Consider the following 19,200-nt stretch of genomic DNA (forward strand, 5'->3'; position numbering starts at 1 on the left):
GATCAAAGTAAAAATATTTGTCAAATGCTTTCATCTGCCAAACTTTTTAATCTATATGTCATCATATCCATATGATATGAAAGTAAATGACAAGGCATTGTAGTTGATGCTCCAGTGCTTTGATTGGATTCTTCGCCCCAAGGAGAAGAACCCGACCACGAACTCACGTCTCTTCACTTATCAGACTACTGTTGATGCATTTTGTCAGTGCGTGTGTGTGTCTTGTGTTCATAGGTGTATAAATGGTCATGTAGTTGATGGCTTTGGGATATGGGCTAAAAGCAGGACCTCATGTCACCATGGTTACCCTGCACTGACCCTCCGTGCTCGCCCTTCTCTAATGGACTATCCATGTCTCTCTGTGTTGTCTTCCCCTGTTTCTCCGAGTGTAAAATCAAGTTGGAGGAGATAGACAGGGCTGGAGACAGCTACATAAAAATGTCTCCCACAAAGGCCTTTAGAGCTGTGATATGGCCAGGAGTGACATGGGCAGAAATCAGCCCCAAGATTGAAACCACTAAAGTAAACATAGTTGCAGAGAAGCACTGTGCCACCAGAACACTTAAAAACCTTCCTACCATTCTGGAAAAACTAATTGGAATGGTTTATGGAAGATGATAAGCCCCAGATGTTGATCCAGCCTCCAAACTCTACAGATTAGTGATGTGCGATACCTCTGATTTCCTTTCCGATCCGATACCAAGTAAAATTCAGGGTGGTATCGACGATACTGATCCGATACCGATACTTTGTACAAAAACTTATTTTATTTATTGTATCTCAAATTATAGCGTCATCATGATTACAGGACATCAGATTACTTGTTCTTATCACTTAATAATGCAGAGTTCATCATATAGGAAAAAAAAACTGAAGTTGTGCGCTATTTGAACACCTTGCCTGCCCGCGGCACTAAAGGACTCCGTGAGAGACCTCTCGCCCTAGCAGCACCTGTCCTTCTCCTTCTCTTCAGTTCGCCTCAACATAAGCTCGTCATATTCTGTGATATGATTTACTCTGAGGTGTTTGACAAGATTAGTGGTGTTTACACAACACCTCACTTTTTTGCCACATGTATCGCAAACTATGTCTCAGCTGTTTGTGGAGGTAAAATACGTCCGCACATGACTCCAATTACGCTCAGCCATTGTTGTGAGTGCGCACGCCAAGGGCTGCGACACATTTATATAGCCGTATTTCGCACATGACTATGAAAGGCGGAAGAAGAAGTAGTTCCTTCGAATGTAGACAATCTGAATGTTATAGTTTCTTTCCACTGTGTTCCTGTTAATGATAAACTACAAATTTACCCTAAATTACTAAAATATCGATATTTTAATGTGAGAATCGATTCTAGAACATAAATGATTGGTATCGGAGGAATCGATATTTCAGGATCGATCCGCACATCACTACTACAGATCCTAATCTGGGCTGAGAACACTTGTGATGTGCCTGAACAAGCCTGATCGATGGAGGCCCATTCTGCAATTAACTGTGCCAGTGCCAGACAGCAAAGGACATCCCTAGGTCTTATATTCATGTCCTGATATGTCAGAGATGTTTTAGCCATTCCATGGTTGAACTTGCAATGTTAGGCATGGCACAGTTATATATGTGTAGTGATGGGAATAACGACGTTACAAGTAAGTAACTTTTTTTCAACAAACAGACAGTTGAAGCTGTGTTCAGCTTACCGCATCTTATATCAGTTGCATAGAAGTAGCTGTCTACGTAAGTAATCTGGGCGCTACAGCTTTAAGCAGGTGCGCGCGCTCCCGCGGACGGCAATCACGATCACTTTTTGGCACAACACCTGGAGCTAAGGGGGCAAAACAATCGCATGAGTGCTGCTGTTTGACTGAGGAAAATTAAAGTAGTCGCGGTAAGCCAATCACATGACCACTTCAAGATGACAAGGCAACAAGGTGATATATACCAGTTTTTTAAATTGTGTTGATAGGCGTATATACGTAAAACCATGATGTAGATGATAAACAATATATATGCGGCGTTTTTTCGTCAACAGTTTCCTCTCGTCTAACATCTAAGGACAGCGCTAGCAAGCACTCTCTGCTTATGAGCAAAAAATAAAAAAACAAAACAAAAAAACGCCCTTTCGTGTTGGTGAAAAAAATGCACCATGTCGACCAATCAAAAAATGATATGGCAACATGACATTGTTGTTTAGGAAGAGGGGGAAGTTTTATGAGCGACGGCGAGAGAGAGGGAGAGAGAAAGACAGCAGAAAAAGAGAGCGAGCGAGTAAGTACATATTGAATGCAGAACACCTGATTGTTATATAAATAGTTTGAAATGGTTATAAAAAAAAGAGGGTAAAAGGTAAATAGCTGCAAATAACTTTGTTGTTTGCAAAACTTGTGCATATGATTTTAAAATTGACAATTTATATTTGCATTTAAAGTTATGAAATACGATTCAATAAACATGTTTGTGATTGTTAAAAAATATAACTTTTTCTACTCGGATTTTATGTTTTTTGTCTGATTTTAGATCAATTGTGTTAATGCAGTATGTCAAAATGAAAACATAACTGTAAATTCAGAAACGTGAGGTTGTGCTGAAAAGAATGATACCAAACAAGGCAAAGTAAATCGTTTTTAAAGGTTAAATGTAGAGGGAAAATCAAAAGTGGTTAAAAATGGCCAATTATACCCTGGAGCCCAGAGGGTTAAACATTTTTTTAAAGTAACATAATAGTTAGTTTTCAAGTAATTAATTACTTTTAGGATCTTGTAACTCAGTTACTAACTCAGTTACTTTTTTGAAGAAGTAACTAGTAACTATAATTAATTACTTTTTCAAAGTAAATTGCCCAACACTGTATATGTGTAAGCAAAAGAATCTTGAATCTTTGAATCTTTGAAAAGTGTTTTGAATCACATGTAGGACATCTCAAAATGGAAAGCAGTATTGATTGGCTCACAATTAGAAAAGTGTCTCATCAAACAGTGAATAAAGCCATCACACATACACTGTCTTATGCTACGGAAGAATAAAAATGTGCCAAGATAATGCTAGAGTTGTCTCTATTCAAATCCAATGAAAAGGACATACTTGTCAGTGTCAGTGGCAGCTGATGGAAATTTCCCCTCTACCACACACAAAGCAGAGGGGGAAAAGGCTATGAAAAAGAATGAAACCAAGAAAAAGACCATGATGGCTGGTGGTGGTGATGGAGGAGCATGTGGTCAAAAAAAAAGTAGGCAGACATGCAAAAGACACTGCACTGTGAAAAAAAGTGGAAGGGGAACTGAGAAAAGGAGGCTTACCTAAAGGGACTTAATGAAGTGCTTAAATATATCTTTCTTATAACCTTTACAATCAAATGCTTAAGTGTGTGACAAATGAAACTGAAGATAAAAGAAGAGCTAGTGCAATGGCCCTCAATGCCCTAACACACAAAGCAATGTTAAAACCTTTCATATAAGGTGCTAAAACATAAAGCACTCAAACACTGGCAACTTAAGTAAAGGCAGGTCAATACTGATTGATGTGCCAGATTCTTACCAAGTGAAACTGACATTTCTAGTCTGAGACCAGACCTGGTCATCTGGTCACGTGTTAATCACCATGTTTATGTTGTCGACCTGACAGTCCCCTGGGAAGATAAAGTAGAAGTACCTGTACAAGAGCGGAGGGCACTTTGATATTTTGGCATTGCAGCAGAGGGTGAAGACTGAGAACAGACGTGTTACGTGGTTCAAGATAGAGTTGCTATAAATTAAAGGAAGGGCTGAAGGAAATGAGCATCTCAGGATAGACGCTCAAGAAGGTGAGGAATTCACTTATTGATGCAGCAGACAGAACCACTGACTGTGACTGAAACAAAGGGGCACATGCTGGGCTTATAGTTGACAGACAGGTCACACACCTGGGTTTGTTCAGCCTTTGGTTTTAACATTCAATAACGCGCTGGAACATAATGCATTTGATGGTCCTATTGACCAACAGCAACACCCCTAATTGGCTAAAGACAGCCTGATATTGACCTGGATTTTGTTCATTAGTTAAGTCCATTTTAATTAGTCCAAGCTGAAGCAACTACCTGAAGTTCAACAATTTAATACATATAAATGATCTCATCTCAGAAGAGGATGCATGAATTGGTTAAGTGAGACATTTAGGGATGTTTGAAGAACAACTGTGGGACTTCTGACATTTTTTTTTCTTTTGGTCGGAAATGAGAAATTATTTTTGTTTTTGAAATGTGCTGCTAGTAAATTTGTCCATCTTTGCCCTCTATCCGATTAGAATATAACATTCAAAATATTCCTACTTGCAAATTATTTGTTTCCTTGTCTCCTTGATCTGCTAACCTCTACAGAGACCTTTTGGAACTGATGAAATGCAATGACTCAGCTTGGCTATTCATCTGCTCTACTCAAGGCTGTGTGTTTTTGTCAGGCTCGGGAGGGACAGAAATAGATTACTGACAAGTGAATGACGTACTGTAGGTGCACAACTATGCAGAAACCTACCGTACACACCATCATCGCCCTTGCTTTAGTCTGCCTAGATAAGGGCCTCACCCTCATTAGTCTGCTTGTTAATCCCAATTGTATCTTGTAATTAAGTATGACTTTAATGCAGTACACTCACGCAAGCACACATTCACATGCACAAACACACACATTTAGATTCTAGTTAAATAATGCAAGGGCTGAATGGCCATCCAATAAATTACTCTGAGAGAGTCTGCTGAAAGCTATACTACATTAAAATAAAAACTGTGTGTGCACATTTGTTGTTGTGCAAGTAACTAGCATTACCGTGCTGCATTAATACTATGTTTAATGGATGAGCACTATTTTGAACGCCACAAGCAGAAATTGGTACAAATAAGGCATTTGCAAAATGTACCACGCAGGAATCTGCCTGAAAATGCAGTAATCGTTGCAACATTTTGGCTTGCTTTATGCATAAGAACCTTTGTGTCTTCTTCAGTTGTTGAACACATGTTTATTCTGGAATAATATGAGAAAATACCTCAGAAACTGAGCAGAGGAGATGGACTCACCTCATAGTGAGCGGTGCGCTGGGACTCGGAGATGAGCTGGGCATTGCAGATGTTACAATAGCTCTCTGTGAACAAGCCTCCATCCACAACGCCCGCAGACTTCATCTTCATCTGAGACTACAAAAACACACACACACACACACACCCAAACATATGCAAATATGAATATGATTAAAATGCAGGACGGAATAAAATGTCAGTGAACCTTACTGTGTGTGTTTGAGACGCATGAGCATGCAAATATCTCAATTTAGAAATCGTTTTTCCTTCAGAATGACAGATTCATTATGACAGTGCAGCCTAAAATATGTTGATCCTCTCTGTCAGAACATCTTCTCATGGATTTTGGCTCTAGACTTGGAAACAATGGCCTGAGGCTCTTGCTCGAGTTTTCTGCATTTTACTTAGTAATAAACTTTTTAAAAATTATTCAGTAAGCTCTAACATGATGTTGAGAGCAAAAGCTTACTTAGATATGGTTTTATTGATGACAGACACAGCAGAAAAAACAGAATTGGTTCCTGACTTTTTTAAATATCAAGTGCAAATACTCAAAAACAAGAATGTGATTTACTAAAGTGATTTACTTTAGGCCTAATCTTAACAAATTCATAATTTGAGGTATATTTTATTTTAATTGAATCAATCAAACCTGGTAATAAAACCAGTAATATCAACATAAAAATGAAATGGAAAAATTATAATCTCATAAAATCAGCCATCTTCATCTCTTAGTTAAAGTTGACGTACTCGCTTTCTTTATTTTCTGTCATTGCATAATTGTACTGTAATGAGGTCACTAACAGACACCGTTCAAATGTGAGCACTTTTATCTAATATTCATAACAACCTGTTGACAATTTTCACTCTAAGCTCAGCTCTCGTTAAGTTTTTCTTTCAAATCTGGATCAGAAGATTTACATTTTTAAATCCAAGCCTCACCATGCTGGCTCAGCTATCACAGTTATCTCAGCGTTTAAGGTTGATAAGCTCACACATGTTTTCCATGTAATGTCAGAATATACTGGGAGTATTTTAAAGGACTCTTAAAATTACTTACAGTATTTTTAGAGACAAAATAAAATATAACCATATATAACAGATCATAAAAATACAGTGTTGTTGTTCATTTCCTGATATCATATGTGTTTACTGTTATTAGTTTTATTACAATAACTCTGCACTGTTTTCTTTAGAAATGAAACGCCATAGTATGGATTTGTTTGCACATAGTTAGTGGACATTTACGCAAAAAAAAAAAAAAAAAAAACGCCAAAAAAACAAGAACAAACCTTTTTGACTACCTTTTGTTTTATTTTTATTAGCATTACAGGCCAGACAAACGAGAATGTGATGACTTCAGAAATAATGAAGCACAAATGTCTGCTTCTTTGCACAAATGTGAACAGGGAAAGTACAAATGAGTCACGACTTTATTTTAGACATTAATGAGCTTGTGACATCATAGACGTATTCTTAAAATGTGCGCAATAATTTACCCCAAATCATTTGGGCAGAATTTTTACTCTGGGTGCAGAGAAGTTTTTTTTATTAATATCCCGATCATATTGTGAACCAACCTCAGTGAGAGTTTGCATGGTTCAGTAAAATTCCTTACAGTACACAGTTTTGCTACCTTTTAATTAGACACCCAACCTAAGTACATAACACTTATGGTACTTAATAATAGGGTAATAATCATTAAGCTTGGCTTCTAATGATTGGTTTACGATAGATATTTGGAACCATGCTTTCTTTTTATTCCCGTGCTTGTATTTCTACTGCCTTTGCCACAGACATGAGCTAAATTAACGCGCTTAGACTGCTAAACTTAGAGTTTACTATATTTATCTTAGTCTGCTGTGTGCCATTTAGAAAGTGCAACTTGTGGAGGTGTTCTTGTAAAAATGAACCAGGTAAAAAATTTCAGCTGTGCCAACCATAATAAGCAGTAGTGTATGTAATGGAAATGCTGTAAGCAACTTTGAACATTGGAAGGAAAGTAATAATGTTGTAAGGCAGAGAGAGGGTTTAACATCTCTGTGAACCTGTTTCCAGTAACATTTCCCTGTGAGAAAAGGTGTGTTTATACCTGGTGAGCGCTGGGAACCACTTAAACCACAGAAACATGAGCATCCTACCGGGAGTGATGGCTCAAAGCCTAGTACAGTGCTTTGCTTATATACAGAGTACAATAATAGAAACAGCTTAATGATCTGCTCTGGGGTCTTATGTTCAATTTTCTATTCTCTTCATTATGTGTGCCCTATAGGCACCGCTCTGACATGGTAAGAGTGAGTAACGGGTCTGTAGGGAATAGTGAACAAACCAAAGCCATTAAAACCGTCTGAGGTCCTTTCGCAAAGGAAGTGGCAGGACGGAGGGCTTGCAGAGGCAAAGTCTTTCACAGCTACGAAGTACAAGGATCCTGCCGAGGTCAGCTCTGGTAATTTTGAAAGAATAGGGCCTTTTGTGCTCTACGGTATCTTGAGAATTACAACATTTGTGATGAGATCAGACAAAATGTACTCCACGTGTCAGCAGGGAAAATGAATTGGTATTCTTTGTTTCACACCTAGTGTTTAATTCCATTTAGCCAATATGTTTGCACAACGCTTCTCCGCACACACACACACACACACACACACACACACACACACACACACACACACACACACACACACACACACACACACACACAGTTAGTGGTAATTACTCCTGTCTGTTCATCTTGTCTGTTTAGTGCACCCTGGACCTTCCAATTAACTGCAGACACGCTGTATGGACATTTCTTTCATTATCTAATTGAAGCTGCAGTGAGACCCACATAATGCACGTTAAAATGAAAAGGCACTGCATTTGATTTACAGTAACAGAATTTACTATCATCTTTACTTGTGTTCAGTAAGTTATACATGCTTGAGAGGCACAATATTCAATCTGAAATGCCACAGATGACAAGCTGTAAACTTGTTTTGTCTGGAGGCCTAGATGCATTATTACCTCCACAACGTGAAGTGTCCTATGAGGCATGATGGAACAGATATATCTTGGAAACTGACACATTAAATTTGCAGCAGAATTTGCAACCTCCTATAAATTTGTGACAGGAAAAGACCTTGCACTTCCAGCCTGGACGTCAGCCAGGCGGAAACGAGTCTATCTTTTAATCTTTAGGCTAATTAAAAATGATTGTGACTGCAGAAATATCCTTATCTTCCTAATATCTCAATTACCTCTGAATATTACATGCAAGATGGGGGATGTAGACTAATTAATAGAGGCAATCTGTTAGCAAGATTAATAGAATGGCAGGCCCAATGAAGCGAAAAGATGGAGAGACAGATAGTGGGATACCTAATTGAAGACGGAAGGAAAGAGGAAAAAAAAGGTTGGGGAGGCAGCAGGAGGGTTAAATAGATGCGCTCTTCCTGCTTTAGTATCAATTTGAACCACAGGGCATGTATTATATATGTGTTATATTTAGTATCAGTGGAAAGTTTACCTTCAGCTCATCTTTTGATTTTGTCTTGTTAGTTTAATTTAGAACCTTTTTTTTCACTTGGATGCATGCAGAAGTCATTGCAGACAACGTGATCACTTGTGACAAATAAAGAGAGTTTTTAAATAGAAGGGGAGTGGGAGTGAAGCTGTTGTATAGTCAAGCCCAGAAAAGCTATTTTCTTAATGAGCTACTTCTTAGTAATAAAACCATTTGGTAACTAAAATAGTGTGAACACATGGATTTCATGCCAAACTTGCAAACTTGGGGAAGTTCATTAATAGACTCTTACGTCAAAGAACTGATCATTTGCAGTTAGGATCCATGACATATATTTTGGTGTGTGACGAATGGTATGAATTATTGCTGCAACCCAATTAATTCATACAGTCATTAAGAAAGGACTTAACTGTTCTCAACTTGTATGTGCATGAGCCAATAACACTTACAAAAGCAATAACAATTGTAATATAATTCATAATTCACTTTTAACTATTTCAATTTTGACTTAAAAATGCACAGTAACATTATAATTTTGTCTTTTTTAATCAATATTGCTTAAAAGAGCTCCATCAAACACTAATATGGTGCTGGTGCCCAATCTAGAATGGGTGGAGGTGATTCTAGATTGGCCACTAACTCTGCATCAGCAGGACAAGGGGAAAGTGTGGTGGTAATTTCTGGCGGCACCAGCATAGCAAAACAAAATTCCTGGGCCAAAGCTTGAACTACTGATCGGTAGCTATCAGAAGGGCTACCACAAGAAACTGGACAAGGATTAGAAGAGGCAGCTCAAAGATTTCATCCACTGTGATTTTCTTCTGACAGAATTTGTAAAAAGAGAAGTGGCTGATGCACTGCACTGTACAGAGTCAGCAGAGAGGTAATGTATTCTGTTCATATAGAAAGACTGATTAAGAACTAGACTTAACCTCTGGTGAGAGTTAACAAATTGTGCATGTTTAATAAAAATGGCACACACAGTCTGCCCAGCTCACAATTCCCAGCATGCTGTAGCTGAAGGACAGCAACTGTTGTACTGCCAAAACTTTCCATATAGAGCTTGCATTTTAGAGTTTTCTCTCCATGAATTGACATGAACAGACAGAAATGCAATTTAGAAAGTAATTCTTTGGCTTACACTTCACCAGAAGGTCGCTGATAGTACATACAGTTTCAGTGATAACTTTAATGGAACATGCCATTTTTCAGACTTGCTCCTGAAAATGTGTTATTAGTGACAGAATCACATTAACTATCAGCTAAATGCCACCATATCACCAAAAAAGGGTATACTAGGGTTCATAAAGGACTCGTTGTACCAATCATTATGCTTCAGTTCACTGTTGCAAACTTAACTCATTTAGTGGCTTTTCATAGACTTGCAGTGACTTTGTCCAATAAATAAATAAATATTTATTAAGTGTTGAAAATTCTGCAACAGTACTGTTTCACAGTCATTTTACTTATTAAACCAAAATTCAATATATAACCCTAATTCCAAAAAAGTTTGGAGACTGTAAAATATAAATAACAACAAAATAAAATGATTTCAGAATGACAGTGGTTACTCTAGTTTGTATTTACAATAGAACCCTGAAAAATATAGAATAAAGAAAAAGATAAAGTAATTTTAATTCAATGGCTGCAACACATTTAAAAAAAAAGTTGGGACGGGAGCAACAAAAGGCTGGACATTTGATGACACCAATAACTGTCCTTTTAGAAGTCTACCTATTCACAATCTACCTGTTCTGTCCTCCAAGTATAAAGCCATGCTACTACACAGGAAATGTATTTGCCTTCTTTTTTATTGCTTTGGTGTAGGACAGGAATGGGGAACTCCTGGTCTCAAGGGCCGCTGTCCTGCAGGTTTTAGATATCACCATGGGTCAACACACCTGAATCAAATGATTAGTTCATTACCAGTCTGGAGAACTTCAAGACATGTTGAGGAGGTGATGTAGCCATTTAAATCAGCTGCTGGATCAAGGACACATCTAAAACCGGCAGGACACCAGCCCTTGAGGCCTGGTCCTCCTACACAATGGAAATCTCATTGTGACATTCTAGAGAAAAGGTTCTGATGTGAAGTTGTCAGATGATTTAATGAAGCTAGATACATACCGGAAGTGATTTGTAGTAGCATGGTGATCAGAGACCATGAAAGGGAATGACATTCTGTGACATTCTCAACAAGCGAGCCACTGTATCAACTACCAATGAGAGTGAAGAATATTGCTGATTGACACAGCATCTGCACAGACAGGATGCTAGCCAGGAACCCAGAGTGATGTTAAAACTAAGTAAATGCCTACCTCAGCCCAGCAGCCAGACCCTGAATTTCAACAGGTAAAAAACTGATGAGCAGTCAGGCTGCAGCCGCTGTTTTCTACCTCTTCATGTTTCTGAAGTAGAATCACTGTCTTTGTGCTGATTTTCACCTTTGCTTTGTGTTGTTGGCTTTGTATTATACTATGAAGAAGATCAGTTAATTTGGCTTCGATATTTCAAGAGAAAATCTTCATTTTCTTTGTCCAAGATGGAACCTTTCAAAAACTTTTAGTCACCTAAAATGCAATGAATGTGTGGACCAAAGGCCAAAACACATAGAAAAGATGTGTTTCAGAATACCCATGCAGATGTGGACAGGGGTTCGAAGGGTCTGGCAGAGCAATAGATGTGAAGAGCTGGGAACCTGATGGGGTAACACACAAGGTTTGAGAAAAGTACACTATATTGTCAAAAGTATTTACTCATCCATCCAAATCATTGAATTCAGGTGTTACAATCACTTCCATGGCCACAGATGTATAAAATCAAGCACCTAGGTATGCAGACTGCTTCTATGAACATCTCATATAAACAATCAGTACAAACCTCCAGACTTAGTGTGGCCTTCAGATCGACGAGTCTGGGTTCGACGGTTGCCAGGAGAACAGTATTTGTCTGATTGCATTGTGCCAAGTGTAAAGTTTGGTGAATAGGGATTATGGTGTGGGGTTGTTGCAAGGTCCATAAAGACATGAATGAGCAAGTTTGGTGTGGAAGAACTTGACTGGCCTGCACAGGGTCCTGACCTCAACCACATAGAACACCTTTGAGAAGAATTAGAGTGGAGACTGTGAGCCAGGCCTTTTCATCCAACATAATTTCCTGACCCCACTAATAAGCGTCTTAAGAATGTAAAAAAAATCCCATAAACACACTCCTAAACCTTGTGGAAAGCCTTCTCGGAAGCATGGTCTGCCGTCACATTAAACACTATAGGTTGAGAATGGGATGTCACTCAAGTTCATATGTGTGTGAAGGCAGACTAGGCAATACTTTTGGCAATATAGTGTATGAAAGCAAAAACAAGGCTTAGAATTAAAATGTGAAAGAAAGTTAAAAGTCTTTAAGAGTTAAAGTGAAGACAGAAAACAAAAACAGCATCTCCAATTAAAAATGAAAAAACCTCCAAACTCACTTGGACAGAATTATAAAAAGTAAATGAGTCTTAGCCGGCACATGCACAAACCTTCTGTCTTCATCGGAAGGAATATAAAGACAAAAGGGAACGCTCTTTTAAGACCACATCAAGTATTTAACATCGATGTGAACTTTGAAACTTCCTTAGAATCTCAGCCTCTGGCCCACTCTTCATTAAATAGCTGGCCTTGGAATAGAAAGAACTTTTTGTTCTTTCTAATAAATGCGGCTAGTGGGGCTGTTTTTTGTCACATAGGCTTAGAATATTAATTAGGTTGTAATATTACTTGCAACTAGATAGTGTAATAAACAAAAGCCCTACCCTACTGTAGACAAACATATAGCATGAAGTGTTTGCCCAGTGGGGAGCTTTAGAGACACTACTCCTATCACAGATACATTTTTTATAGCCTGACAGCACGACTTTATTGGTAAAATGTGTCCTTAAAATGAACTTAGAGGGTGAAAAAGAAAAAAACAGAGACATTTTTTTACAAGATCCTATCTTCCCTTCCCCCATTTCTCAGTTTATTCATTTATGCTCCATCAGGGGGTAGCTGCTGTGAACTGGACTGTCTCTCCTCCTCTTCCATTTTCCGTGCTCACATTTTCATACAGCTTCTATCTCATTCAAAATAAAGTGCTCCCCTCATTTAACTGTCAAATTATGCATACGGATGTTGAAATATTGACATCTGCCTGTGAGCCAATGACCTGTCTAATGAGTCACAAGCCGCAATGACAATAGCAAGGGTTGGAGGTTAATAATATGGAACCCTATATCGCAAAGGCGCTGTGGCGTGTCACTTTGATGTTCCACATTACAGGTTTTTTTCTTGTTTCACTCCTGGTAATGTAATCTTTCCCAACACTGTCTTCCCTTCGCCAAACCCCTACACACACACACACACGCACACACACACACACGCACACACACACACACACACACACACACACACACACACACACACACACACACACACACACACACACGCACACACACTCCAAGATTCATAACCCTCCCCTTTGTACAGTAGCAATCAAAGGTAATAGACTGAGGGAACAAAGTCTTCAAAGGAGCTGAAGCCAGAGTCTGAATCCAAATCCACATTCATTCTGTTTGCACTGCAGAAGCTTGCTTTTTACTATTCTTGTTAAATACTGCAAACTGCATACGTACACAACCTCAAATACAGCGTGGGTACAAGCACATGGATTTGCTGTCAAATAAAAAAAATAAAGCCAAAAGCTTAAGATATGGAATCAGAGGTCCAGTCTGTTCCCCAGAGTTAAATTCAACAAGTTCAATCAAGAAGTAAAAGAAGAGAGTGTGTGATTGCGATGCAGAAAGAAAATCAACAATGTTTTATTCCAAAATTGGCTGTGTGTTCTTCTAAGTTTATGTCTGGATTTCTTTCTCTGAGTTTTGTAACATTTTTTTCTGTGCATTTGTGCTCTTTAATACATTTTACAGTTCTCACACGTCAATTTGCGTTGCGAATCTGAGTGACAATTGCCCCGTCAAGTCCTGAAATCTTCTCACAATAACCTTGGTGACAGCTCTGAGATGCTATACTTCTTGTCCGAGTTTCCTTCTATAATGACTGAAGAGTGAATGTTACCTTGAACTGAGGTCAGTACTGCAGCCAGTTTGCTGTATAAGTCAAAAAAGCTGGACTGCTCTAGATTTATAAAATGTCAGGATTTTAATCATTAGTTATTATTAATCTCTGGCTGTCTTCCAGGTCCTGTCCTCCTACCCTCAACCCCAGCCAGTCATGGCAGACGGCTGCTTCCTCTGAGACTGGTTCTGCTGGAGGTTTCTTCCTGATAAAAGGGAGTTTTCGCCTGCTCGTAGAGTGTCATCTAATTGTTGGGGTTTTCTCTGTTTTTCTCTGTGCTATGTAGAGTCTTAATCTTATCATATAAAGCGACCTGAGGCAACTGTTGTTGTAAATGGGCAATATATAAATTGATTTGAATTGAATTGAATTGAATGTTGACCCTGTAGGTATTACACTGTTTGCATGCACATAATCTTTGACTTTTTTCTTTCCTTTTTTAATTCGTTTTAAATTTTTGTTCATTAATTAAAGAAAAGACCACACTTTTAAAACAATCTTCTCTGTCAGCCATGACCAAAGAGCACACAATATAAACGCACAACAAACGTGACTGCTTGACAACTGCCACTGCAATGTTAAAGTAAGAAATTTCATAACATCAACTGTTTAAAAAAGTTTAAATGACATAAATATCGATCGCAGCACCATTTTTGGCCACTTATTTTGGAAAACAATGAGTGTGTAATCACTCACATGGTACAACCAATCTCATCCCTAATTCTGATACTGTTAGTCAAAGACAGTCACACTATGCTTTTTATCTCTCTGTCTCTTATCTTCATCTCATTTGCCTCTTTTCTCTCCCAGTGGTGGAAATATGCCCTTTAGGGCAGGGATTATTCATGAAAGATGGTGTAGGCTAGACTTATCCACTCTTGGGAGAGAAGAGGAGATAAGCTGCAGTATTATGCACCTTACTACTGGAATGAATTTTAGTGAAACTTAAAGTTGGAGACTCACATTCCTCTGAGAGGTATATACTGGTATTTTATGTAATATTTGAGATGGATGTATATGTGAATTCTGAGCTTATCCCAGCCAAGGAGATGATCATTATAATAGTAATAGTGAGTAATAGTGACTTAACAAAATAAGCTTAACAGAAACAAAACAAAATTGTAAAAACATATTTTCCTGATTAGTCAGCCTTTAGCATACAGACTCAATTACGTCTATTGTGCAACGCACAAGAATATTTCAGTGTAACTTATCAGGGGTTTGGCAGCTTTGACAGCTGGCTGGCAGCACAGGTAGCTGTAGCTGATTTGAGCTCATTAGAATCACTGAGCCTTTTAACAATGTTTATGGTTTTGGTGTTATGTCTTTTTAGCAGAATACACAATGGGCTGCTGTCTATGACAAAAACACAGTGAGCCAACCACCACCAACACCAGCAGATGCCATGGCAGCCCAAATCATCATAGACTGTGGAAACTTCACATTGGACTTCAAACACTTTGGATTCTGTGCCTCTCAATCCTTCCTCCAGTTTCTGGGACCCCGATTTCCAAATGAAATACAAAATTCTTTTAAATCTGAAAAGAGGCATTTTCAGATGAAAGCACAGCACAGGTAAGATGCATCTGACGATATTCAGTTTTTTAAGGTACACTAGTACATAGACATTTACTTCTATTAAATGCACCAATCCACACAGACTACTAGAGTTTAGACTCTGATTATGCACCTGTTTTCTGGCTTTGCTGTCAATACAAAACGATCAATGAAACGACTAAATCTATAAACACTGTTTATTGCTTCATTTTACTGTTTCCATTAAGAATATTTATGCTGTCAGTCAGCTTGGTGAAGACAGTTTATCTGAACGCTCTCCTTTCAGCTCCTCTGTACTTCTGAGAGACAGACTGGTTCTGAAGGCAGTGATGCTGAATGCAGATCGGTACTGGTGTGGATTGAATAGATCAAATGCTTCAGTGGTGCTTTTGTGTCTTGTGTGTGTCTGATTTTCCATAAGTGAAAGTGTCTATTAGTCATCTCTATTTATCAATGCATTTATATTTTATAACCTCTCTGGCTTGATGAGACCCTTGTATTCATGAGGGTGCTCTGTTAGTTTTATCTCTGAAAATCTCTCTCAGTGGACCATTAGTTGTTAATGGTATTAATAACAGATCTAACCCTTTAGGCCATAATATGGGCTCATTAGAGGGAGAAAGAAGACCATTATCCTGGGCAAAGTTAGGTTTGCAGTTTAACAGCTCACATTTCCGCGTAGTGTCTCTCTGCCTGTGTGTGTGTATTCAGTAACAGACTTCTAGGCAAACTGAGTTAATGGTGGGAGACCAAAGGCAGCCTGAAATTTGAATGGGGGCTGTTAAGTTACTTTAACATATGGGAAATGCCATGTTAGATAGCAACAAAACTGTTGGGGTTCATCAGTTTCATTAGCAACTGATTGGATTTTCTTTTTATATGCTTATATAGTTTGCCCCCTTTTGGCCAGATGTTCTTTTTCTATCTTATGGGACTTTCTGGACATGTTTTCATTTTAAAATCTCTTTTCGAAAAAGGTAAAACAACTTTTGACAAAATGCAGACTTGGTATTTGGATGGCACACCCCCCAAAAAACTATGTGACATCAAAGCACAGTCTGAAGATCCAATATAAGCAAGAAAGTGGAGAGGAACTTTGTACAAAAGAACATGCTGCAAGGATTTTGGCTTTTAATGGTTGACTCAGTGTACATTATGGCAGCAGCTATACACACAGAGACCCGTTCTGACAGGCAGTGAATGGAAGTGAGATCAGAGCACTAAAGATAAGTCAGTATTTTCATGAATATATTTTCCCAAGCCCAAACAAAAAGTCATACAGGAATAATATTGTTCCTTTTTTTCCCACATAGAAACCATATTATACAAGCAGATTAGAGCAGAAGTGAGCAAGCAGACAGATTTCCCAAGAGGCAACATGCACCTCAACGCAAAAGATATACATTTGAGACCAAGCAGGAGGGAGATGCACACAATACGAGAACATACTGGAAAGACACAGAAGTAAAAAATTAATCAGGCATAAAATTTAGTGGAACAACTAAAACGACACAAGCCACAAAACGCTGACATGATTTCATAAAGCTAATTACCAATCGCTCTTCCTAATTACTAAAACAAGCTTGTTTAGCTTCAAAATTCACAGAAGCATCAATACATACAGATTATCCCACAGCATCATTCAGTTAAATAACCGCATGTCTTCTTACCGCATGTCTGACTATGAAACAGGTGTGTGAGTAGTTACAGTACAATACAGCTGAGAGTTGATTTTCTATTTACATCCTCAGAGGACGTTACAAAGACATCATGGTACGATGATCTGTCAGTCATAGGGCTTCTGTTTTATATATGCGTGTAATGTGTGTCTGTGTAAAGTGTGTGAATGCAAGCTGAAGTGACAAACCCATTGATGTTACTTTTGCGTGACAATTTTACTCTTGCATGTCAGCAGGCAATATTATCTGATACAACATTAAAGCGTACAAATACTGTACACCACTAATTGCTGGTGTATGCGTGGAGAGCTGCTCAGCTGCACAGAGCCAAGCCTGGTAACTGCAGTTGTGATAAAGGATGCTGCCTGCAACTTCCAATTTGACAATTAATTTTGTATAAATTTTGCACTGTAGAGATTTCTTTTTTTCTTTTTTCTTTTTTTTTTTTTTTAAATTTCAGTACAAATAGAGGTTTCTGGGCTTGAATGTTGAGCTTGCTTGGCCCTTGGGTGTTTGTTTGAGAATTGTACTTCCATCAGCTGCAGCTCCAAGATCAGGGAAGCAATTAATGAGATTGATTACTGCAACTAGCTCAACTCCTGAAACAAAGGGAATAAACTCCATGTTGAAATTAACCAGACAAGAAAGCAACTAAAACTTTAAGCCATTTTAAGTTGAGCTAAAACTTAAACATTCTGTAACTTTTAAAATAATGCTATTCCTCCACAAAGCAGCATGATGACGCAGTGGTTAGGACTGTTGCCTCACAACAAGAAGGTCTTTCTTGCTTTCTGTTCTCCCTGTGTCTGCATATGTTCCATCTAGGTATTCTGGCTTGCATGCAGTTAGTGGGGTTAGGTTAGGCTGAGTTAGTGATTCTAAATTGCCCATATGTATATCTCTGTGTTAGCCCTGCAAGAGAGTTGCAACCTGCCCAGAGTGTAACCCGCCTCTCCCCCTATGGCAGCTTGGATAAGCGGTGCAGCCCTGCAACAAGAGATGACCTTGAATGGGAGATTGACCTACTTTAAATCAAGCAGAATTATGGAACTTTGCAGTGGCACCTCGTGTGAGTTTGGGAATCCGATTAAAAATGAAAAGCTGGTTTTTATTTCGCATTTGAGAAATATTTTCAATACAGTACAGCCCTGATTCTTTTATAGAGCAGCAAGGTTATAGGTATATGAGTTTGTACAGCCTCCACATGAACATTGTACTGCTATCGACAAAGTTAGCACACTTGCAGCACTGTGTTCATGCTGTGTGTGCATGGATGGCCACACACACGTCCTCACAAAGGAATGTGATACTGATATGACTGAATGTAAAAAACATGCTGTGCATCACACAAACAGATGTATACACACAGAGACACATACTGGCATGAAGTAAATAGGGTATGACCTTGCAGCACCTAGCCTATATAAATAGCCTGTATAAAGTGTCTTTGCTTCTTCGACTTGCATCTGTTCCTTTTGGTGTGAGTGTGTTTTTGAGAACTGAGTCTGAAAAAGAAATAAAAAGCAAAAGCATGAATTCTACATCTGATAAGCATATTTTTTTCTTTGTTCATTCACTAATGCACCCACAATATTCCCCTCTCCTCCCCATGTTCCCTCCCTATCTGGCAGCAGGCCAGTTTCCTAACACGGTGATGGAGCAAAAGAAAATTGATTTCTAAAGAGCTGCTATGCCCGGATATGAAATACGTAACCAGTTATTAGTCTAACCCCGATATTAACACAACACGACAACCGTGTCAAGATGTATATTAAAGATGTCGCTCTTGTTTCCTTTGAGAGATACATAAAAAAGGCTAAAAATGATAAACTGCCACTTGTTCAAAGCATTACAAATCAATGTCAGTATTGCATAGTTTTGATGATATCTACTTTGTTTGAGAGAAAAAGGAGAACAAAAAGCTCTAGTTGGCAATGCATTGATGCTGCTATGAGACGGACTCAATATCTTGATTGTGTAGACAGTCAGAGCGAGCGGGTCCATATTACTTACTATGCTGCTATTAACGAGAGGCCAAATGGCCCACACACTGATGTACTGTACATGGTCTCTCTTGCACGTACACTTATTAACACAGAAGCAGATGCTCCCGTGCAAAGACAGCACACAGTGAGCAGTAAGGTCAGGGCTCACAGTGACTGAGAAAAAGATATTTGAAGAAGATATGCTGCCTGTTGCTATGGAGCACTCTGAGAGGAAAACATACACACAAAGACGCACACCTACACATGATGCTCTATCAATCCTAAAGAAAACAGAGCAATCGCACACCCGTGAAGATAAACACACATATACATGCATGTACAT

General features: G+C 38.6%; 1 protein-coding gene across 2 annotated transcripts in view; it reads right to left on the minus strand.

The window, feature by feature from the left end:
• zgc:171482 (zinc finger protein) overlaps nt 1-19,200 on the minus strand; it is a 59,651-nt gene that overhangs the window by 37,669 nt on the left and 2,782 nt on the right. The window contains exon 2 of one of the 2 annotated variants that reach the window (XM_063491837.1): nt 5,042-5,158. The exons of the other annotated variant lie outside the window; for it this stretch is intronic. Coding sequence (XP_063347907.1) covers nt 5,042-5,152 — 111 coding nt within the window. The 5' untranslated portion in view covers nt 5,153-5,158. The remainder of the gene's footprint in view (nt 1-5,041; nt 5,159-19,200) is intronic. 2 annotated transcript variants of the gene reach the window in all.

The sequence above is a fragment of the Pelmatolapia mariae genome, linkage group LG13 (genome assembly GCF_036321145.2).
Source record: "Pelmatolapia mariae isolate MD_Pm_ZW linkage group LG13, Pm_UMD_F_2, whole genome shotgun sequence".
In the NCBI taxonomy this organism is placed as follows: Eukaryota; Metazoa; Chordata; class Actinopteri; order Cichliformes; family Cichlidae; genus Pelmatolapia; species Pelmatolapia mariae.